We start from the raw sequence: 24,428 nt of genomic DNA on the forward strand, positions 1-24,428 counted from the left end.
GCTTCTTTTACAGCCCAATGGGGATTTCCATGCTACTTTCCTGTGTACAGGAAGTGAGGGGCGTGGCCCGGGACAGATTATCGTGGACTACACGGAAGTGTGGTACGCTTACCAGATCGGTTGCAAAGTGACAAGTGTGAATGGCTCCTATTTATACAATAGAAGCCGTTCACTGTCCATTTAGTTATCAGCTGAAGAACGGACAAAAAATGTCCATTCTCCGCTCTAGTGGGAACAAAGCCTGACTCTATTGTTATTTAACCACTTGCCGACCGCGCACTCATAACGCGCGTCGGCAAAGTGGCAGCTGCAGGACCAGCGACGCAGTTCTGCGTCGCCGGCTGCAGGCTAATTAATCAGGAAGCAGCCGCTCGCGGCTCGCAGGCTAAATGTAAACACAAGCGGAAATAATCCGCTTTGTTTACATTTGTACAACGCTGCTAACAGTAGCAGCGTTGTACCAGATCAGCGATCCCCGGCCAATCAGAGGAGGGGGGCTTTGAGGTGCCCCCCCCCCGCAACACCCGGGCAGGCAGGAGCGATCAGACCCCCCCAGCACATCATCCCCCTAGTGGGGAAAAAAGGGGGGCGATCTGGTCGCTCTGCCTGGTGTTTGATCTGTGCTGGGGGCTGCAAAGCCCACCCAGCACAGATCAGCTAAAACAGCGCTGGTCCTTAAGGGGGGGGGGGGGGTAAAGTGTGGGTCCTCAAGTGGTTAAGCTGCAATGCAAATAATCTACTTCGCTAGCCATCCCTTGACTGATGCAGCTATTAGGAGTCAACCAGCCGGTTAGTGTGAATGTGTAGGAAATTAATTAAAAATGTAATTCCTACTAAATGTTCAGTCATATGACACCTCTTGGAGTTCTTCTTTAAAGGATACCAGAGCCCAAATCAATATGAGAAATGGGCGGAGCAGGCATGTATGGAGAGCTATCCTGATGCTTACCGCTCCTCCTGTTCTCTTTTCTGCCTCCCTCCCCCCACTGCCGGTAATTGCCCTCTGCCCCCCCTCCCCCTTCCAGTCGGCTGAGTTGGACATCGGTGCCTCTCAGCTGGCCGCGTTCTAAAGTACTCAACCACGGCCGGGAACCCTCTGCGCCATTCGCATGACGTCACATTGACACCATATACCATACATGCTTGCTCCCCCCGTTTCTCATATTCATTTGGGCTCTGGTATATTTTAAGTATTCAGCTTAAAACTGGAGACCCTTTGAAAAGGATGAAGACTACAAATGGGTCCCGGGGAGATCTGAAATTTCCATACTCGCTAGTGACCTCTGCAGACTCCTCTTGGTGATGGTAGAGCATTTCAGTAGAATTTCATCAGCTTTAGGTCTTGCTGGAATTTTAGGTTGAGCAGATGGTGATGATGATTCTGACAGTGATGGGCTGGAGGCATTGAGGGAGGAGTTCTCACTGCATGAGGAGTTCCTTCTGCTGTTGTCTCTAGCAATAGCATCAGAGTCAGACTCCCTCTCGGACCTGGCTTCTGAGTCCAAAGATGTGGTCCTGCCCCGGTTACCCAAGCTGCTGCCATTGATAGGTAGACCTCCAAGAGATGATCTTTGCTGCAGAAGAGAATATGCATCTCCAAACGACTCCCTGTTGAGCAGATTGGGGGTAGACACAAATTGCTGCTTGCCGAGGATGTTCTGGAACTTCTCGCAGGGGTTCGAGTAAGATTTTAGGTATAGGGATGGGACATACCCTGTTCTTCTGTTGTAACTACAGACAAAATAACGGACAACCAGGATTACAGACAGCTTATGCTTAAAGGGAAATTACAGTCTGGCCTAACATACAATAAAAACAGTGTTCCAACTTCTAATTGAAAAATGTTTTTAACTGACTCTTAAAGTACACCTGAACTGAGAGGGATATGAAAGCTGCCATATTTATTTCCTTTTAAACAATACTGGATGTCTGGCAGTCCTGCTGATCTCTTTGGCTGCAGTAGTGTTACACAAACCTGAAACATGCATGCAGCGAATCCAGTCAGAGTTCAGTCATAATGATCTGCTGCATGCTTGTTCAGGGTCTACAGATAAGAGTATTAGAGGCAGAGGATTAGCAGAATGCCAGGCAATATGCATTGTTCAAAGGAAATAAACATGCCAGCCTTCATTTCCCTCTCACTTCAGGTGTGCTTTAAATGTACTTCCTATCCTTTAAATGTATATATTTCTTATTTTCATACGTTAATATGAAGGAAGACTAATAATGATGGAAAGGGCCTGTGTGGTTCAACTACATCGTTTGCTTACAAAATCTTTGTGGTGTGCATAACTAGAGCGGTTGTAGGGGCGTGATTAGGTGTGTGGAAGGGGCGTGTCATAAAGGTGTTCCTCTTCCTTATCTGAGAAGGTTTGGAGGTATCCTGCAGGATATTTCCACCAACATGCTCAGGAGACTTTCCAGCAAGGTATGTGTCTGTGGAGAAGAGTGGTGGGATGGGGTGGCTGTGCATCTCTATATAGCACATGTGACTCTATATTGGTATGTCCACTTATATTCATGAGAGAGAGAGAGAGAGCGCCTTTGGCACCTTATGAGATTTTGCCACAGGACCCTTTGTAGTTATTCTTCTGAAGCCCTACAATACCGCCTTATTTTATAAAATAATGACTTTATCCTTGTTTGTCTTGCAGTTTATGAACGGTAGTAATTCTCACCTGGCCAGCCACCATCCATTATCTGACTTCTTCAGGACTTTCACCACAACGCCAATGCTGACAGAGAGTTCATCAGAGTTCTGAGCTTCATAGGCCTTCACCACCACACACAGTGTACCTGAGGAACAGACACAATACGTTTGCTGAGGAGTTAAGGATGATATAGGTGATATAGGGTGTAACTTGGGTAAATCTCACTAAGCATAACACGCACAGTCTGTCCATGTTAAGTTTACCATTCCTATGGTAATATACCCCAAATTGTACTAAATCGGCATGCTAGCCACGATTCTTAGCATCTCGTTGGTCTAGCAGTCTCACACAGGTTCTGACAGTGGGAACCTTTTTGCAGCTGCAGTCACACAGGCACTAATTTACTAATCTTTCTTATTATGATCCGATCAGAGCTGGAGTTCTGGAAAGTCCACAAGGGCCCAGGCCTTGGGCTGCTTCTGTGTAAGGGTGTGGCTGGACATGGACGAGGAGACTTCAAATGGAAAAGGGAGGCTCCAAAACGGGAGCAACACATGGAAGAGCTGCTGCCCAAGGGGGATGTGCATGAAAGAGAGGTTGCTATACATGGATTTTACATATGAAAAAGTGTGCTGCTCGTGGAATGAGCGGATGGCTGCTGCACATGGAAGCAGAGCCACAAGTTGCTGGCTTAGGGGCAGAACAGTATAAATGTACACAGAAGGATCCGCAGACCAGGTGCTGGTAGAAAAATGCTGTTTTTCTTTATTCAAAAAATTCCATGTTGCATAGCAATAAAACCACAGGGTTCAACTGACGCGTGTCGGGCTTACAATCTGCCCTTAGTCATAGTTAAAAGTGAACCTGCAAGGGGAAGGCTTTATGTAGGTGGGAGAAGATCAAGCTCCACCCCATACCTCAACCAGCCTTCACCTTAAAGGAGACATGTACAAATGTGCATAATACATAGATGCATAAGAAAATTATACAATATATCAAAGATTAATAAACGAATTAAAAAGTTAATCTAAATGTAAAAAATCATCTCTAGAAAAACAATGTACCTCCAATTGCCCAAGAAGAAGGGCCACACAGAAAGGGAGAGAAGGAGAGAAAACCTGGATCCCCAGAGAGGGTGAGAAAAGAGGAAAGGGGCAAGTTCCTAGGGGGTAGAGCGTTCTGAACTTTTCCAGAACAGTATAAACATGGCTCTGGATCTGGTATTAGATTTCTGGGTCACTTATGCGAGGTACAAACTATGGCAGATTTACTGTCAGATCGATTATTTCCAACATGTCCGATCTGATTTCCGATCAATTTTCTGACTGTTTTCCGTGCACTTTAACAAAAAATTGATCAGAAAATGCTCGGAAATCGATCGGAAATCAGACCAGACATGTTGGAAATAATCGATCTGACAGTAAATCTTCCAGAAAATCTCATAGTGTGTACCTCGCATTATACAAAATCCCTTCCTTATGTTGTAAATAATAGAGAAGTTTAGGTTTCTAGCACCTGCTCAGGTATTAGAGTGAACTGTAGTGAGACAGGATTATGAGTCATCAAGGGGCACAAGTAGGTCTTGAATCATCTTCCATGATGCGGATGATAAGGCAGAAGAGCAGCACCTTAGGCAAGCATGCTATTCCCTCCTAGTCTGCAATCAGCATGCTTGCCTTAGGTGCTGCTCTTCTGCCTTATCGTCTGCATCTAACTCACACTATCACAGTGATGTCATCTTACTGTAAATGCTGCTAGCATGTATAATGGTAGTAATTGCAGTCGTAATATGTATTGTAATATTGTTAGTTTGTGTAATCGTAGCCATATATGTAACACGGACAACTGCTGTTGTGTACTTTGCCTAAGCCACATGTGTACCACAAGCAATTCCGAGTACGGCACCCCCGCACTTGGCAAATAAATCCTTCTTGAATTACCTTCTTCTTGGCATTCTGTGGCACTGTCACTGATGTCACTGTCCCCATCTTCCTGCAGATAAGGTGCTGGAAACCAGGCTATCATCCGGTCTTCATTCTCCACCAGCCACCAGCCTGCCATAAAGATCAGAACTATGTAAGATAAATACACAAATATACAGTATTATCCATGGGAGGGGGTGAGAGACATATCCTTTTCCTCCACTCCACTCCAATAATATCATTCACCTGAGGGCTGCAATTTTTTACATTATAGCAGAGATTATTTCATTAAATTCAAGTTCAGGATGCTGGATTACTTATGACTTAGAGAGAGAGAGATGCCCGAGTAGATGGTTGGACTAACTATGTGACTTATGTAATAGGGCGCTTACTTGTACAGGTGGGGAGCAGAGAGAAGTAATGCAGCCTTCACTTTTCTCACTTTTTTGGAAAAGAGTTCAGGTCCACTTTAAAGTGCAGCTAAGGCCAGGACTGAATAGGTCAAATTCTAATAACAATCAAGTTGATATGTAAATATATAAACAGTGTATGGCGTAAAGCAGGTGGACAGAACGTCTCTTCCTGGGTCAGATTCAGAGCCGGATCAACCACAAGGCAAACCTAGGCAGTTGCCTAGGGCCTGGAGAGAGTCTAGGGGCCTGGCGGATGCTAGCTCTCATACCCCCCCCGTATCTTAGTAAAAAAGCCAGGTGACCAGCAGCGGTGGGCAAAAACTGCTATTTTGCTTAGGGCCCCATTTCATCTTAATCCTTTTTGGGTCAGATTTACTTGTCAGTGCTTTACAACTTGTTTCCTGCCTTCACTGGATTCAGCTGGAGGGTGTGTCAAGTTTGTGTGACCATATGACTAACAGTGAAGGAACAGGAGAAAAAGAAAAGAGAGTGCTCTGCTTGCTATAACTGAATTGCGGTTGTTTATCCCCTGCTTATTGCCTGAAGAAGTGGGCTGTGCCCGCGAAACGCGTTGCATCTTTGGGGTATTTTCAATAAATGTGTATATCTATACATTTACAGTCCTTGGTGTCTGCTTTAACGGAGGCGAGTCAACCACTTCCTCCCAGCAATTTTTAAAAAATTTTATTTACTTTTATCCTTCTGGCGCCTCTATTCACCTACCAATATAGTGAAGGAACAGGAGATGCCAGATTTAACTGCAGTAGAAACCATGTTTCTTGTAGTCCATAAGAAGTAGGCAGTGATTGTAAGAGCTCAATCTGCTAACAGGAAATTGCTAAGTCATGTACTTCTTATGGATAGGTGCACAGCTTCAGGAAAGCACAGCTACACAAATCATTTTTCAATTTCAAATGTTCAGTTCCAAAGGCTTATATTTAAAAATGACACTAATAAGCATGATTGCTTACAGAGTTTGCATTGATTTGATTTTTGTTGGCCCAATTTTAGTTAAAAAAAAGCCCAACTTTAGGTAAAAAATACATATCTATATACTAAATCTGTACCCTCTTCCTGCTTCATCAACACTATAGGTAAAAGTGTAACATTTCCCGAAGCCCCCTAAATACCTGAATGTTGTTGGAAGCAAAAGCCGTCACATGACCACTACTAAACTCGTCAGTGATAAAAACGTTGATCCCCCCTCCCGAGTTCTGGCATGGCTGTGCTGCTATTCACCACCTCTACCAATCAGAACATCGGAATGGGGTATGCAGTTAGCCACTCAATCCTAATCCTGTAGGGAGTTGGGGGCGTGGCCAGTTGAGGGCAGTGTTTGCACAGGGTGGCTGCCCAAGTCATGTCCTGAGGCTTTTTTGTAATATAAAACTATTGTCACTAGAGAAGAGGGATGGGAAGGAGATAATGTCTGAATAGAGTACTGGTTAGGGAACTGCCTTTGACATGGGAGACCAGGGTTCGATCCTGGCTAGGGTCAGTACCTATTCAGTAAGGAGTTCATGGCAAGACTCCCTAACACTGCAGGGTGGCCTCCTGAGCGTATCCCAGTGGCAGCAGCTCTTGAGCGCTTTGAGTCCAACAGGAGAAAAGCGCTATACAAATGTTTGTATTATTATTATTATAATACAGGTAATAAAAGGTATAGCTAGACTTAAGCCTTTTCATTCCATAAGCCTAGTGGCAACAATATAGCATGGCGCATTGTGCGCCTTACACCTTGGTGACACCGCTGCTTCTTAGATCAGGGCCAATCTCAGAGTCACCTACCTGTTCTTTCCTTCAGCAGCACATCCAACATATCATGTCTCTTTACTCTGAACGGCTTGTTCCTCAGGTCCACAGTCTCATAATCGGCCACACACCGGTAACTGATAGAGATCACAGGCCCAGAGATATCAGGGGTAAGAGGTGAGGCAATGCTTTTCTCTTCTATCTTTTCGGAAGGCATGATGACAAGACTGGGGATAAAGACGTCATGATGAGGAGACAAGCAGATGCTGTGTAGAAGCACATACAATACAGAGCCAAATGCTACACAGAAACAGCAATCCATTTACAGATCTCTACTACAAGGATGCAGACGTCAGATTACAAATCTCCAGTAGAAGGATGCAGTTGTCCAGTTACAAATCGCTAGTGGAAGGATAAAATCATCCAGTTACAAATCTCTAGTTGAAGCCTGCAGTCACATCCAATTACAAATTGCTAGAAAAAGAATGCAGTCATCCAATCACGAATTTCCAGTAGAAGGATGCAGTCGTCCATTTTCAGCTCTCTACTGCAAAGACCATAGCCAAAATGATTGGCATTCTTGACTACATAAACTCAAAGCCACTCAAGGCATCATAGGACTCTAAAGCTGTGTGACAGAAGGGATTATAGGAGGGCGATTAACTAAGGCATCTCTAAAGCTCTCCAAATATCCCCAGTGATAACATCAGGATGTATTTTCAAACGTTTGTCTGCAAATAGATAGCAAGGGACACATTATTTTTAATACACCCTGGATGTCTTGAATTTATAAAAACCCTCTTGCTAATCACATAACCACTAGTTTGCATGCATCTCAGTAACTTTCAGTATGATTTGATATGACTCAGGTGAGGGTAACAAATCCAAGTCACTTACAGCATACCTAAGCTGTGCTTAAAACTCTTGACTTTTACTTCCCTGGGGCCTGGAACTCCAGGGACACAAACTGCGCATGTGCGGCCCTGTCCACGTGCCCTTCTTGATTGCACTCCCTGTGTCGGGAGTGTCCTGCGCATGTGCAGTCCTCAAGAGAATGAATCGCGCTTGCGACAGGAGCACAATCAAGGATGCGTGGATGGGATCGCACATGTGCGGTTGCTATGATTGGAGTTGCAGTTACACATCTTACAGACCTACAAGTGGGAGAATGCAGGTTGCCTAGGATGCCAAGGGACCTCACAGACTACACAGGGCTGGGAGAAGTTTCAGGTAAGAAAAAGTCAACAGTTGTTAAGCACAGCTCAGTTGTGCTCTAAAAGCAGTCTATTTTACATTAATCCAGCCCTGGTTTGCTGAATCACTTATGAAATCCCCACAGGGAATGCTGGGAGATCTCTCTAATTGCCTTACTTACATAGATGTCTCTCGTCTAATGTAACAAACATTTAGGATGTCAGGCTCAGCCCATTACCTGTTATCTGGAAATGATGGATTGATGTCATGGTTCTTTAACGTGAAGAACTGCACAACGATATCGCACTGCGAGACTTTGGCGTCCAGCTTCAACAACATTTGTGAATAAGACTCCAGTTTCTGCAGTCTTTCCAGCAGCCACTTTGTGTCTCGCCTTTTGCCTAATGGGAGGGAGGCGTCTGTAAAAGAAACACCGATTCATTTTAAAATCTTCCCCTTAGCACACACGGTTCATTGCCACAGAAGGCATTAAAGAAAAGCTGGGCTGCAGGCCCCGGATTCACATCTGCTACAGCACAGGCATATTTATGACTAGAAGTGAGTGAAACAATATCCAGAATTAAAAGGAATTACGCATTAATTATAACCAATGCCAGATTTATACTTTTTTCTGCCAACGTTCTTGCTCTCCTTCCGTGTGTAGCAGGCATGCTCCCTCTTCCAGGCAGTGACCTATTTTCCATGTCTAGCTGCCCCCTTGGGCAGAATCCGCACACGGCCTGGGCCTACCTGGCCTATCCAGAAAACCAGCTCTGCCTGTGACACAGGTGTTTGTGAACCATCAGAAAGCACTAGTCAGATCAAACCCCCAGCAATTGTATAAAGCAGTTACCCACTCACAGAAATAAATACAGAATACCCAGATAGTTCAGGGTAACCCAGAACCACTAGGATCTTATAATGGGCTCAAAAGAACCAAAAAGCCTTATTACTAAAAGAAGGCTATACTTAATATACTTTTGCCTTCTTAAAACACAATATAATTTACATCCATTTAGCTTTATTCAGTAGGAGACTTTAGGCAAGTCTCCCTAACACTGCTACTGCCTATAGAGTGCGTCCTAGTGGCTGCAGCTCTGGCGCTTTGAGTCCGCCAGGAGAAAAGCGTGATATAAATGTTATTTGTCTTGCCTTGTCTTTATTTGAGCAAAGAAAGATCTCCCACAATGCATCACTGCTGAGTTTGCAAATCCTCCCTTTAGCCCCCTAAAAACCAGTCCAGACACCGATGCAGAACCGCTGCAGTTACCCATCAGGGGAGATTTGTCTTGCTCGTGTAAAGCCAAATGATTACAGAAATAAGTAAAAGATGCAAACATGTCTTTAACTATGGTGAGGTGGACCATTAGTGAAGATGATTAGAAGACGTCAAGAGAAGTTCACAGGTTGCGCACTGTTGGGCTTAATGTTTATAGATGAAAGATTCTTACTCTTGGCCACTTAGTAGGCCTTTGTAAAGCACGATGTGTGTGACACCCATCGCAGGTAAGGACGGGGACAGAAGATATCAGTGCTGAAGGACACTGGGTAATCGGATATGATGAATCATCTTACAGATGGAGGAGTGCTCCGACCTGCTCACATACTGTATGTACCTTATGCCACCTGGTACCTGTCTGGAAGTGTTGCTCACCTTTGAGTTTGGGCAAAGTTCTCTCTGACTTGTTCACAGCTCCGGCTTCTAGTGGGAATTTCTTCTTAAGGTCTCTCTGTGTTTGGGAAGCAAAAAGAAGTATGCCTGTTCAAGCAGCACTCAAGCCAAGCAGACAAATACAAAATTAAAAACAGTACCACCTCCCTCCAAAAATAAAAAAACAACAAGGATCCCCACAAAATAAACAGCAAGGTACTGTCAGAATTAATACTATTCCTCCATAGATTGAGTAATTACACCACACTGAGGCTGCATTGGTATCTATAGGAGGGGAGTAGTTTGACTACAGTGTGATGAGTCTGTGCATTCTCTTCTGGGAGAGGATGTAGCACACACGCCAATAACTCTCTCCTATCAACAATTAAAAAGAGGTGTGGCCACTGCCCCCTCCCATGCTTGAAGAGGAACTTCAGCCTAAACAAACACACTGTCATTAGGTTACATTAGTTATGTTAATTAAAATAGATAGGTAATATAATCTCTTACCCACCCTGTTTTAAAAGAACAGGCAAATGTTTGATTTCATGATGGCAGCCATCTTTTTGGTTGAAAGGAGGTGACAGGGAGCATGAGACACAGTTCCAACTGTCCTGTGTCCTGAGCACCTCTCCCAGTTGCTGGGCAATGTGAATAACAACATAGGAAATCCCATCATGCTCTGCACAGCATCAGGGAAAAAAGTCTGGGCTTTTTTTCTTTGATTGGTGGAGCTTAGCTAAAAATACAGCTAAAAGTGATGCTTTGGTAAGAAAAACTAAGTTCTGGTTAGGGTAAACTGTTAAAGAAACACCAAGCCTTTTAAGTTCTGCTGAGTAGATTTTTAGTCCGGAGGTTCTCTTTAACAACAGCAGGGGCGTGGCTACAGCAGTACAATGCACCACAGGCATTCCTGTTCTGCAATGGCATTCCTGTACTCCTGTACTGCGCAGCGGGTTGTGGTACAGAGCAGCATTGGGACAGCACAGTTTGGCAACTGAGGCCAGAAAGATCTAGTTCCTCTGATTGTAGGGTGGGACAAGTGATCCTCAGAGTTAAAGCTCCCCTCCCCTCCTCATAAATACATATTGAGAAGGTTTTGGATTTCGGATGAGATGTACATTTTTAAAAGAGGTAGGTGATTAGAAGGACTTTGATTAATAGAAATCATGAAATTGATCTTTAACATTCAGAGTCATGCCTTACCTGGAATCTCTTGAACTCCCTGAATGTTCTGTATATGAGGAGCTTGTTTTGATCAGACCAGAGCACTGAAAACATATATGCCTGTAAAGACAACAGAGACAAGCGTGGCATTAGGTATGGAAACATGTAAAATTGTGAGCTCCTAAGAGGACAGTCAGTGACATGACTATGTACTCTGTAAAGTGTTGCAGAAGATGTCAGTGATATATAAATACATACCAATTATACGGTAGTACTATGACTATGGTAGGATTAGATTGTGAGCTCCTCAGAAGACAGTCAGTGACATAGCTATGGACTGTGTAGAGTGCTGCAGAAGATGTCCGCGCTATATAAATACATATTAACAATATAGTAGGACATTAGTCTATAAGTGGCTATTAACAATACGATTCTGAGGACAATCTATTCTGATGCAGTCATGGAAACCATCGTTTGGGCTCAGTAACAGAAGGAAAGCTGCTATCCAGTGCAATCAGATTAATGGAATTGATCCGAAAAAACGTATCAATTCCATAAATTTGATTAAATTGTTTAGCAGCTTTCCTTCCATTAGTAGGCCCAAATGATCATTTCCCATTAATGTTACAATCTAATCGTAGATTCGATCATCCAAAGAATCGTCTTGTTAATGGCCACCTTATCACAATAATATGGATTTCATTGTGAGCTCCTCTGAGGTCAATCAGCGACATGACTATGTACTCTGTAAAGTGCTGCAGAAGATGTCAGTGCTATATAAATATATAATAATATGGTAGGACATTTGACTATGGTAGGATTAGACTGTGAGCTCCTCTGAGGACGGTCAGTGACATGACTATGTACTCTGTAAAGTGCTGCAGAAGAGGTCAGTGCTATATAAATATATAATAATGCTGTGCTTAGCGCTCTTGCTTTGCAACGCTGGGTCCCCTGGTTCAAATCCCAGCCAGGTCAACTTCTGCAAGGAGTTTGTATATTCTCCCCATGTCTGCGTGGGTTTCCTCCAGGCACTCCAGTTTCCCTCCACATTCCAAAAACATACAGATAAGTTAACCCCCCTGCTGTTACAAAAATTTTTTTTTAATCATGCAGCTAGCCTAGCGCTGTGCAGCAGCATCCCCCCCCCTTTTCTGATCACCTCCGGCGATCAGGGCGAACAGGAAATCCCGTTCAGAACGGGATTTCCTGTTTGGCTTCCCCCGTCGCCATGGCGTCATCGTCATCCACGTCATCCACGTTGGGGGCGTCCCAATCCACCCCATAGCGCAGCCTGGCGGTGATGGCCAGGGTGCGCAAGGGGTCTGGGGGGGCGGAGCGGCGGTGATCGGGTTGTACACGCAGCTAGCAAAGTGCTAGCTGCGTGTAACAAAAAAAAATTACGCAAATCGGCCCACCAGGGCCTGAGAAATCCTCCGCGCCGGCTTACCTCAAACTCAGTTCGGGATTACCGACAAGGAGGTTAATTGGCTTCCCCCCAATTTGCACTACATGACTATGTACTCTGTAAAGTGCTACAGAAGATATTAGCGCTAAATATGCAAAAGAAATAATATAATAATATAGTATAGTGGGACATTCAACTATAATATGGATTAGACATTAAGCACCTCTGAGGACAGAGGGTGACATGACTATGTACACTGTAAAGTGCTGCGGTAGATATTAGTGCTATGTAAATAGCAAACAAAAATGTATTTGGCAATATTGAACAGTGGGCCAATGCATGACCGGTCCTCCAGTTTTCTCTTACACCTGTCCTGACAAATCAATCACATTATATAGTGTGGAAATTCCATTTAAAACTGACATTTCCTTCACAGCAATAACAGAATACATGTTACACCATTTCCTAACAGCCTTCTTGTATTAGAAACCTGTTCTTCCTGTAAAAAGACTTTTTGATGTTAAGCCATGAATAGCCGATGGCCCTGAGGCTGCCGGAAAGGAAATAATGTAGCTACAGCTGTTAGTGTTACCTTGTAAAGAACTCTGTGAAAATAAAAGCAGTAAGCTGAGAAGGAAACGGTTACATAAGAAATGTACTGGGGATCATTTGTATAAAAATTCCTCTTGCAGCAGGTTGGCTTGGCTAATTAATCATAAAGTGTAGCGGGAGAAGATCCTAAACAACTTCTGGTTGGTGCGCCACCAAATATCTCACTACAGTAAATCCAGACATACATAATACTATATCTTTATAGGATTAAACATTAAGGGCTTGATTCACTAAGACAAATAGCATGCCTTATCCGAGTTAACATGCCTTATCAGAGATAGCACTGCTTATCAAAGTTAACACGCCTTACCAGAGTAGCATAGCGAGCACTAGGCTTATGCCTGCTAATTGGCAATGACGAGAGCTCCACTCGTCCTGCCCTGAGCACCTGCGGGTTCATAGCGCTCGCTATGCTACTCTGATAAGGTGTGTTAACTTTGATAAGGAGTGTTATCTCTGATAAGGCGTGCTAACTCGGATAAGACACGCCTATATTTGATATACACATCAAATATCATGAAAATGAAAACCAAACGTCCCATCGAATAAATGTTGATTTTTTTATCAAAAGTTATTAAAATTGATGGGGAAAGGCACTTCCCGGATCAGGCAGCAGGGAGTGTGCGGAAAGCAGTAACAAAGCTAAGCAGCGATGGAGGTAAAGATATTAGATCGGATCTATACTAACATCTGATCTAATAGCAAAAAGAACATGGTGACAGGCAGATAAACTATCAGTATCAGATAGATAACAATCTTTATCACATCTAATAATGTATGCTTACCATAAGTGTATAAAAGAAAAAATAAAGCACACCTGCAGGGAGAGGGATATGGGGGCCTGCCGTATTTAATTCCTTTTAAACAATGCTGATTCCATGGCTGTCCCGCTGATCATCTTCCTCTAATACTTTTAGCCATTGACCCTGAACAAGCATGCAGAGGTCTTCGACTCAAGTCTGACTAAATATGCCGCATGCTTGTTTCGGGTGTGCGATTCAGATGCTACTGATGCCAAAGAGATCAGCAGGACTGCCATGCAACTGGTATTGTTTAAAAGGAAATAAATATGGCAGCTACCATATCCCTCTCACTTCAGCTGTCCTTTAACTGCAGGTAAAAGCAGTGATTAAATTGTGAGTGAATACCCTTGGCCAGTATTGGATGGCCACCCCCTCCTCCCCAACAGCAGGGCAGGACCCTTCTTGGCCTTCCCCCATGCATGGTACAATCCTACTACCCTTGGCCAGTATTGGATGGCCACCCCCTCCTCTTCAACAGCAGGGAAGGACCCTTCTTGGCCTTCCCCCATGCATGGTACAATCCTACTACCCTTGGCCAGTATTGGATGGCCACACCCTCCTCCCCAACAGCAGGGCAGAACCCTTCTTGGCCTTCCCCCATGCATGGTACAATTCTAGGCTTCCTACTCTTGGCCAGTATTGGATGGCCACACCCTCCTCCCCAACAGCATGGCAGGACCCTTCTTGGCCTTCCCCCATGCATGTTTCAATCCTAGGCTTCCTACCCTTGGCCAGTATTGGATGGCCACACCCTCCTCCCCAACAGCATGGCAGGACCCTTCTTGGCCTTCCCCCATGCATGGTACAGTCCTAGGCTTCCTACCCTTGGCCAGTATTGGATGGCCACACCCTCCTCCCCAACGGCAGGCAGGACCCTTCTTGGACTTCTCCCATGAATGGTACAATTCTAGGCTTCCTACTCTTGGCCAGTATTGGATGGCCACACCCTCCTCCCCAACAGCAGGGCAGGACCCTTCTTGGCCTTCCCCCATGCTTGGTACAATTCTAGGCTTCCTACCCTTGGCCAGTATTGGATGGCCACACCCTCCTCTCCAACAGCAGGGCAGGACCCTTCTTGGCCTTCCCCCATGCATGGTACAATTCTAGGCTTCCTACCCTTGGCCAGTATTGGATGGCCACACCCTCCTCCCCAACAGCAGGGCAGGACCCTTCTTGGCCTTCCCCCATGCATGGTACAATTCTAGGCTTCCTACCCTTGGCCAGTATTGGATGGCCACGCCCTCCTCCCCAACAGCAGGGCAGGACCCTTCTTGGCCTTCCCCCATGTTTGGTACAATTCTAGGCTTCCTACTCTTGGCCAGTATTGGATGGCCACACCCTCCTCCCCAACAGCAGGGCAGGACACTTCTTGGCCTTCCCCCATGCATGGTACAATCCTACTACCCTTGACCAGTATTGGATGGCCACACCCTCCTCCACAACGGCAGGGCAGGACCCTTCTTGGCCTTCCCCCATGCATGGTACAATCCTAGGCTTCCTACCCTTGGCCAGTATTGGATGGCCACCCATCTCCTCCCCAACAGCAGGGCTGCATTCACTATGTTTCTGTTGCATTACTATTGACGTCAGTGCAGTCTCAATAGTCAGACGTGTAATGTTTCCTGATATGACCTGTAATTGCTTATTCAGAACACTTAATTCTTTCTAATCTCCTGACAAATACAGTACAGAAGACAACGTGAGTAAACAAACACAAAGCTAATCTCACTCCACAGAAGGTTGCTTTCCTGTTACTGTAATGTTTTATGGCAATTATTGCTGCAGAAGGCATTACGTACGTTCAGGGAAACAATGACTTTTTCCTATGATAGACTTCAACATTGATTAACTACTTTTTTTTCCTTCAAGACATCAAATGGGCTTTTAAAAAATGTGTATTGTGATCATTCAGGTTGGCTCTTGCATTATATTTAGCTGGAGAACAGTAATAATGAATAAGCAATTGTAGAGGAAATAAAGAAGTATACAGTATATGCCTGTTACAAAGACATTCACGATTTGTGAAATGATCGGACGTATTGATAAATGGGGAAATCAGTTTTGCATGAATCTGGAAGTCTGCTTGTGCAGGGCTGGTTGGTAATTGGTCAGCTGGCATGGTGCTGGTGTGGGCGGGATATGAGTTGTACGCAGTGATTGGCTGCAGGGGGCTAGCACATGTTGTTATCCCCCCCACTGACACATGGAGACTTTACATGGAGCCACAGGTTTAACAGGTGTACATTGGTTTGATATTCCCTTCCAATTAAATTTTGAGAAGTCAGTAGGAAACATCTGAGGGTTGCCTGGAGATCCCCCGGCCGTATGTTGGGCATATATGGCTTGTTTTGCAGCTCGATTCACCCGTTTGATCGTTTTGCCGCTCGATTCTGCACTCGATTCTGCAGTCGATTCTCTTAACTTTCTTATCTTTTTCCATTCACTGCTATCACAAATTGGTAGGACACAGATTGGACGTGTCGGAAATGATCTATTGAGCCATCTAAATGGTTCTAAAACGAACCGTGTATTCCCAGCATTAGAGCTCTGTATTAGACATGAGTGAAAAAGGTTGCCACAAGTGAAATTAATTTCCAAATTTGTGTCTAGGTTATTCCTAATGGTAAAAAGGTGCTACTTTATGCTTCATCCATGACTCAGAGCAGATTGCCGTGTGATCAGAGTGCAACGGCAGTACAATCTATGCACTTCTGATGTTCCTGCAGGTTGCGTGTGCACAGCAATGCCCAAAGTGTGAACAAGGAACAGTACCTAAAACAAACCTCTCATCCATATCACAAGGGCTCGTTGGCTAACACGGCCGGCACAGCCAATCATGCTGCCTCCATACACCTCCAACCTATAACCTATTAAACACCATACCACACTTTTTTTTTGGGGGGGGGGGGGGACATTTTTCCTGTATGGCAGGTTAGTTTTCAACTGCGGATGTGCAAAAATCCCAACTAAGCCAAGAAAAGGTGAGTGATTAAAAAAAAGAAAAAGAAAGAAGAGAAACCACTCCCTGATGAACAATTCACATGCAGCTGTGTTTGGATCAGCTATGGGCTATAACTGATTGGCAACTAGTTGCTTTGATAAGATAGTACAATTTCTGATTACTGGACATTTGCATGTTAAGACAATCTTCTGCCCATCCCTAGTTTTAACATCTACTTCCTGCAGCGGATTTCAAAACGTATGTTACTTTGCATATTATCATTATTATTATGCTTTATTATAAAGCACTGATATCTTCCACTATGCAGGGCAGAGACGTATCTGGGTATTATAGCGTCTATGGCATACACTGACAGAAAATGCACCCCAACTCCCGGTCCGACCCCCTTGCCCCATAATAACAGCTTCTTTTCTTGCATATATTTGTTATCGTCTGTGTTTTATGCGTGGGATATTGTCATTAGATATCAGAATTAATGGGTGGTGAGATATCCCCAAGTATGGGGGTATAGCATAAGAGATGATGGGGCAGGCATGGCGCCCATGGCATGAGCTATGCGTGTACCCCTCTAGATACGCCACTGATGCAGGGTACATAGTTATGTCACTAACGGTTCTCAGAGGAGTCCACAATCAAATCCCTGTCCCTGCCATAATAATAGTCAAATGCTCCCTCCATATTACTGTATTATGTATTAATATACTGTAGGGCTGACATCATCTGCAGCACTTTTCAGAGTACATAGTCATGTCCCTCACTGTCCTCAGAGGAGCTCATAATGTACTGTAATCCCTGCCAGGGTCATAGATAGTCTAGTGTAGCTACCATATTATTATTATTTTGTGTTTATATATCACTGACATCTTCTGCAGCACATTACAGAGTACAAAGTCATGTCACTGACTGTCCTCAGAGGGGCTCACAATTTTATCCCACTTTACAGAGTACATAGTCATGTCAATTAGGCTATGTTCATACTGGGCCATTGCTTTGCATTGGACAATATTATCCTACTTATAATGTAATGCCATTATATTGGAATTGTACATTCACTTTAGAGTATGAGCAGTGCAGTGCAATGGAATCCATGGACAACGTGAAGCATGCTTTGTGGTACCGGACTTCATGCATGTGTACAGTTGCAGAGAAGCATGTGTATCATATCAATAAAATGCCTTTAGCAAACAAGGAAATACTCAAAATAGGTTTGTTAGTACTTTTTTTAACCATCCTTTAAGTCATTTTTAAATTATTTCGTAAATAAGACAAAACATTATACTGGGAAAAAAACTCAGGAGAAAAGTTAATTGAACAGATTACAGAAAAAAATGGTAGATATACAATGAGCTGGATACTTAACGACCAGCTAACGCCCATAGGCGGCGCCTGGTCGTTTGTGGTTTTGCATGGAAACGGCCGCTCGTTCGAGCGGCCTTTCAATGCCAGTTCACAGAGGGTGTCTCCGTGAACAGTGTGCGAGCCGCCGATCGCGGCTCGCACGCATAATGTAAACACGCGGGGAAGAAATCCCCACTGTTTACATCAATACGGCGCTGCTGCGCAGCAGCGCCGTGACGGAGATCGGTGATCCCCGGCCTCTAATTGGCCGGGGATCGCCGTCATCTGATAGGCTAAAGCCTCTCCTATCCGGCGCAGGATGGATACCCGTCCTGCGCAGCCCATAGCCTGCGGAGGAAGCAGGTTTGGGTAGAAATCGCTGCGGAGAGGGGCTTTGAAGAGCCCCCCTGCAAAGCGCAGAGAGCCGGCGGTGATCAGACCCCCCCAGCAGGACATCCCCCTAGTGGGGAAAAAAGTGGGGAAGTCTGATCGCCCAGGCTCAATCCTGATCGGTGCTGCGGGCTGGAGAGCCCACGCAGCACCGATATCAGCAAATTAGCATGGTCCTTAAGTCGTTAATTTGTGCCATTGAGAGGATGAGTGTGTGCAAAGCCGGCCAGAGAGGAGAGACACATCGGGCTGTGTATTGCAGGCACTGCCTCTACACTACCTCCAAGACAGCACCTCCTCCCTGCTGCCGCGCAGCATCTGATCCCCAGGATGCCGGGTATGTGCTGCACTGGGGCCGCATCACTTACCCGCTCTCAGCAGATTAGCGATGGGATCACCACCAGGCACTGCCATACACTGTAATTTGAAATTGCAGCTAAGTATATTTTGCACTGGGGTTCAGCTTTTATAGCTAAACTCCAGTTCGGGGGGGTGTTGATATTATGCGATATTATGCATAGATGGGGGTGTCCATGTGAGACATACATGGGGGTGTCATGTTAGGCATAGGAAGGGTGGGGGTTAGTGTTACGCATAGATGATAGAGTTAGTGTTAGGGCTAGATAAATAGAGGGGAGGTACTGTAAGTGTTAGGCAAAGGTTGGAGGGGAGTAGTTACATTATATGATATTACATTACTGATATTCAAACTATCGACAACATTGGGCACCTAAATTAACAGGCATTATTATTACAAAAATGTCTAGTCTCAATCTGTTTAGATTTTAGATTTCCATACAGTCCCCAAAATAAAACATAATAGATTTGACAGTCTGGTCATATAATGTGTATAAGAAGCAACCAGAGAGTAAAAAAGATTTTATACTTACCTAGGGCTTCCTCCAGCCCCATAAGCACCTTGCCGTCCTCCCGCGGTCTGACGTTCAGCCACAATCAGCTCCGGTAACTGGATCAGTGGCGTCAGTCAGGGTCTTCGGCGCATGCACAGGAGGTCTGTGCATGTAGAGAAGACCCCAACTGACGTGACTGGTTCAGTTACCAGGCTGATTGCGGCTGAACGGCAGACCTAGGGAGGACAGTGAGGGACTCACACCTGCTTATGGGGCTGGAGGAAGCCCCGGGTAAGTATCAAATCTTTCTTACTCTACGTCTCTGGTACACTTTGAGAAAGATGTGTGAGTCTCTTGTGACTTGTTCCACTGAAAAAGACGCTTTGTAATTTGAATTTTCATTAGTTTGTAAAGCATGTAAAGCGTGCCTTTAGGCTATCTGACAACACAAATGTGAATCGTGTGACATTATATAAGAGTTTCTCTTGCATCAGTCTGGAAAGGCTTTAAAGAAAATCTGCCATTTCCTGCTCTGCAAATAAACCAGCATCTGAACTAAAAAGACTATCCATACTACATATTACAGATGTGATTCTTATGTTACTATTATCGCCCAGTGTCCAGGTATTAGGAGAAAAGCTCTGTCTGTTCATCATGTTATTTCTGAAAATGACTAAACAATTAGCTTCTGATTTCGGGGATCTGGGCCCATATGCAATTCACTTTTTCACCTGAGTTTTCTCCTTGCTGATATTTTTAAACTTATCAGTAAAATGCCATTAAGCCCCCAGAAGGCAAGAAAATGTTCAAAATAATTTTGATGGTACTTTTTCTGCAACTTTTTGGTACTTTTTTAGTTGAAAAGTACTGCAAAGTTATTTAAAATCAAAGATGAACAATTATCTATAATATTATGAGAAAACTCAGGTGAAAAAGAGAATTGCATATGGCCCCTTGTCTCCTTCCCCTCAGGCCCCTTTTACACTGAGGGCAGTTTCACACTGCTAACCTGCGACAGCGGTGTGATCGGCTGATCGCATCACACAGCAACACCATAAAAAGCCTATTATTGCTGCAGTGCACATTTTTTTTAAGCCAAGCAGAAAGTGAGTGAGGCTCTCCAGCGCTCACTTCCTGTGGCCGGCGTTCAAATTGCGATGGAAGTGCATTGTCAAAATACGCATCCGCCAATATGGCGGCGATCAGTTTAAATTATGTGCGGCACTGTAGACTTACAAGACTTCCGATCACCGCATGTTGTCGGCAAAGACGTCACTTCCGCTTCACAGGTATGAAATGCCCTATAGACTTATATATTATATATATGCCCTATATATTGGTGTAGCGTTACCCTGCAGTAAAAACAGGGTAACACAACGCACCAGTGTGAAAGAGGCCTCAGAACATTTTTTTGCATTGAGTTACGCTTTCTGCATGCAGGGTAACTCAACAGCAAAAAAAGTGTATACTGCATGCAGAATCGCGATTTCGGCAAATTGCACTTTACAATTTACTTTAAACAGATAAATATTCAGTATTAACATTCACCTGTAGAAAGCTAAACCCTAGATTTTCAAATCACCTTTTTCATGCTAATCCCTCCACCGCCCTATCACTTGCAGCAAGCTAACCTTTCTACTGCCTAATCACCTGCAGCAAGCTAACCCCTCCACCACCCAATCACTTGCAGCAAGCTAACCCTTCTACTGCCCAATCACCTGCAGCAAGCTAACCCCCCATCCCCCCCCCCCCTGCCCATTCACTTGCAGCAAGCTAACCCCTCTACTGCCCAATCACCTGCAGCAAATTAACCCCTCCACTGCCCAATCACCTGCAGCAAGCTAACCCCTCCACCGCCAATCACCTGCAGCAAGCTAACCCCTCCACCACCCAATCACCTGCAGCAAGCTAACCCCTCCACCGCCAATCACCTGCAGCAAGCTAACCCCTCTACCGCCAATCACTTGCAGCAAGCTAACTCCTCCACGACCCAATCACCAGCAGCAAGCTAACCCCTCCACTGCCCAATCACCTGCAGCCAGCTAACCCCTCCACCGCCAATCACCTGCAGCAAGCTAACCCCTCCACTGCCCAATCACTTGCAGCAAGCTAACTCCTCCACCGCCCAAGCACTTGCAGCAAGCTAACTCCTCCACCGCCCAATCACTTGCAGCAAGCTAACTCCTCCACCGTCCAATCACTTGCAGCAAGCTAACTCGTCCACCGTCCAATCACTTGCAGCAAGCTAACTCCTCCACGACCCAATCACCAGCAGCAAGCTAACCCCTCCACCGCCCAATCAATGGCAGCAAGCTAATCCCTCCACCGCGCAATCACTGGCAGCAAGCGAGCACCTTCACCGCCCAATCATCTGGCATGAAGCTAGCCCCCTCCCCCGCCAATTACCTGCAGAAAGCTGACCCCTCCATTCCTAAAGGACCTGCAGCCCCCAGTGGGGTCTACAGTGCAGATGCTGCTGGGCACCAAGACATTAGAGCACTTTACTGAATGTACAATGATGTACAATGACAAGATGGATCAAAAGGAACCAACTGTCCTGATGGATCAAAAGGAACACATTGCTTGGATTCTGAAATCTTATGGCAACAAGCAAAACTCACAAACACTCTTAAAGTGTACCAGAGATCTAAACATATCAAAAATCAATACTTACCCGGGGTTCCTCCAGCCCCATAAACACGTCTGAGTCCCTTGGTATCCTCCCGCAGTCTGCCGTTCAGCCACGATCAGCAACGGTAATTGGCTCAGTCGAGTCCAGTCTGGGTCTTCTGCACATGCAAGGGGCTCAGACGTGTTTATGGGGCTGGAGGAAACCCCAGGTAAGTATCGATTTTTGATATGTTTTGATCTCTGGTTTACTTTAAAGAGGAACTTTGACCAAGGATTGCACTTCATCCCAATCAGTAGCTGATAACCCCTTTCCCATGAGAAATCTTGTCTTGAAACCTGTTCTCAAATAGGTCACCAGGGACATATGTATGACTAATATTGTGGTGAAACCCCTCCCACAGTGTGATGTAATGACCATGGTCCTAACAGTTTACTGTCTGTGAACCTCATTGCATTGTAGGAAATAATAGATTTTTCAAACTGCCAAGAAAGCAGTATCTCCCTCTCTGCCAGTGGTGTAGCTAAGGAGCTGTGGGCCCCGATGCAAGTTTTACAATGGGGCCCCCTAAGCACTCTATAGATAACAATAGATACAGTCAGAGGTGCGAGAAGGGGATGGGGAGCAGTTTGTTAATGATTACCACTATTCAAAGTATCTATAGAAGTTATTATTATGAGCACAGGACCAACAAAGTGCTAATACTGTAGTTGAGAGAGGGCCCTTCGGGGCCCCTCTGGCCCAAGGGCCCCGATGCGGTCGCTACCTCTGCACCCCCTATTGCTACGCCCCTGCTCTCTGCATAGAACTCTTATGCTACATACACACTTGAGATAAAATTCTTTGGAAAAGGCAAGATCACAGACCAATTTTACCCCATTCCATGTAGTATGAGAGCCATACTCTACACAGTCTATTCTATGGAGCTGAACTCCCCATCAGATAAAATCTTTGCAAGATGCTGCACACAAGGAAGCTGTACACATTCAAAAGATCATTATCTGCAAAAGATCTCTTCCTGCAATAGATCCATTCCTGCAAAATGCATTCATAGTCTATGAGATCTGCAGATCATCATACACACCTTGTTTAACAGACAATCATCTGCAGATCAGATCCACCAGGATGGATTTTCAGATCTGCAGATGATTGTCAGATATGCAGATGAAGTCAGTTAAACAAGGTGTGTATGAGAATCTGCAGATATCATAGACTATGAATGCATTTTGCAGGAATGGATCTATTGCAGGAAGAGATCTTTTGCAGATAATGATCTTTTGAATGTGTACAGCATCTTTGTGTGCAGCATCCTGCAAAGATTTTATCTGATGGGGAGTTCAGCTCCATAGAATAGACTGTGTAGAGTATGGCTCTCATACTACATGGAATGGGGTAAAATTGGTCTGTGATCTTGCCTTTTCCAAAGACTTTTATCTCAAATGTGTGTATGCACCATTAGTAACAAACATTCCATACAGATCACCTGGCAGAACTAAAGATGTCACCACCAGTGATAAATGACAAAATGTAAATCAGGGAGAGGAAAGATTTTACAATGGGCAAACGCTGAATAAATAATCTATAAGTGAATATTGTAAACAATAAGCAATTGTATTCATTATCTTATATGGGCCCTTATTATTGTAATTATATAATAATCAAATAATTTCTGCCCTGGCTTAGCAAAGTAAAAATAAAAAGCCAGAAAAGTGTGTAAAGTTGGAGTTACCCTTTAAAACAGACATAGATCATTTTAACTAAGATCTTTTTGATGCAGGTCGCGCGTATTGCAGCGCAGTCCTGAGACTCACGTTTTTCTTGTCGTGCTGCAGCAGTCCGATAGCTTCTACCTCCACAGGATGCCGAGAGATGCTGTCCTGCCTCATCTTCACAAGGATGCTGCAACCAACACTCTGTGCACAGTGATGCTGAGCCTGTTCTACTAGCTAATTAGCTGCATGCCAGGGGGAGGGGCCTCCACACAGCCAGCCAATCAGGAAGGCTTCTGCTGATTTCACTCATGAATCACTTTCTGGTCCTTTCTAGAAAGAAAGAGGAAATGAAAATAGAATATTAGAGGACTATGTCCTTCCAGTGTGTACACCTGCCATTCATACTACTGACAGCGTGCTGCCTGGCTGCAGAATGCAGACAGCCTAAAAACAAAAGATATAACATTTCTGCCAAGGATCAGTTCTCCCAGAAGTCATAATTTGTTACATAACACCTTCCTGCCACCCACAGAATTATTAACCCTTTTGTTCAAGTGACACTGAATCAAAAAAAAAATAAACACTCACTCATAATATAATGAATTGGTTGTGTAATACGGATGATTAATAGAACATGAGTAGCAAAGAACATAGTGTCATATTTTCATTTTCAGGTATATAGCTTTTTTATAGTATTGCATCGCTCTCTGTTAATTGCAGTTTCCTCATTACACTCAGCATTTTAAATGATTTCACAGAGCAGGCCAGTGACCCTTTGAACTTTTCTCTGCAGACAAAAACATAAACAAAGAAGAAACAATGAGAGACAGTTGAGATAAGAGCTTCAAAAGACAGTGCTGTCCAGGACTTAATAAAGTCGGAGAGCTCACAGAAGCTCTTTTGCATAGATAACAACTGAAGTTTCTTAATTATTCCTGTACTGGAAACAATATGAGACTCATTTCTGTGCTAA

General features: G+C 44.5%; 1 protein-coding gene across 1 annotated transcript; it reads right to left on the bottom strand.

Annotated features, from left to right (window-relative positions):
* Nucleotides 1-1,232: 1,232 nt before the first annotated feature.
* On the bottom strand, nt 1,233-23,629 carry LOC137526078 (NADPH oxidase organizer 1-like). The gene is made up of 8 exons (XM_068247293.1): nt 23,555-23,629; nt 10,790-10,870; nt 9,587-9,662; nt 8,171-8,351; nt 6,775-6,965; nt 4,592-4,705; nt 2,679-2,796; nt 1,233-1,731 (listed from the first exon to the last, which is right to left on the bottom strand). The coding sequence occupies exons 1-8, from the start codon at nt 23,627-23,629 to the stop codon at nt 1,233-1,235; spliced, it is 1,335 nt and encodes a 444-aa protein (XP_068103394.1).
* Between the last annotated feature and the right edge of the window lie 799 nt (nt 23,630-24,428).

The sequence above is a fragment of the Hyperolius riggenbachi genome, chromosome 7 (assembly GCF_040937935.1).
Source record: "Hyperolius riggenbachi isolate aHypRig1 chromosome 7, aHypRig1.pri, whole genome shotgun sequence".
NCBI lineage: Eukaryota > Metazoa > Chordata > Amphibia > Anura > Hyperoliidae > Hyperolius > Hyperolius riggenbachi.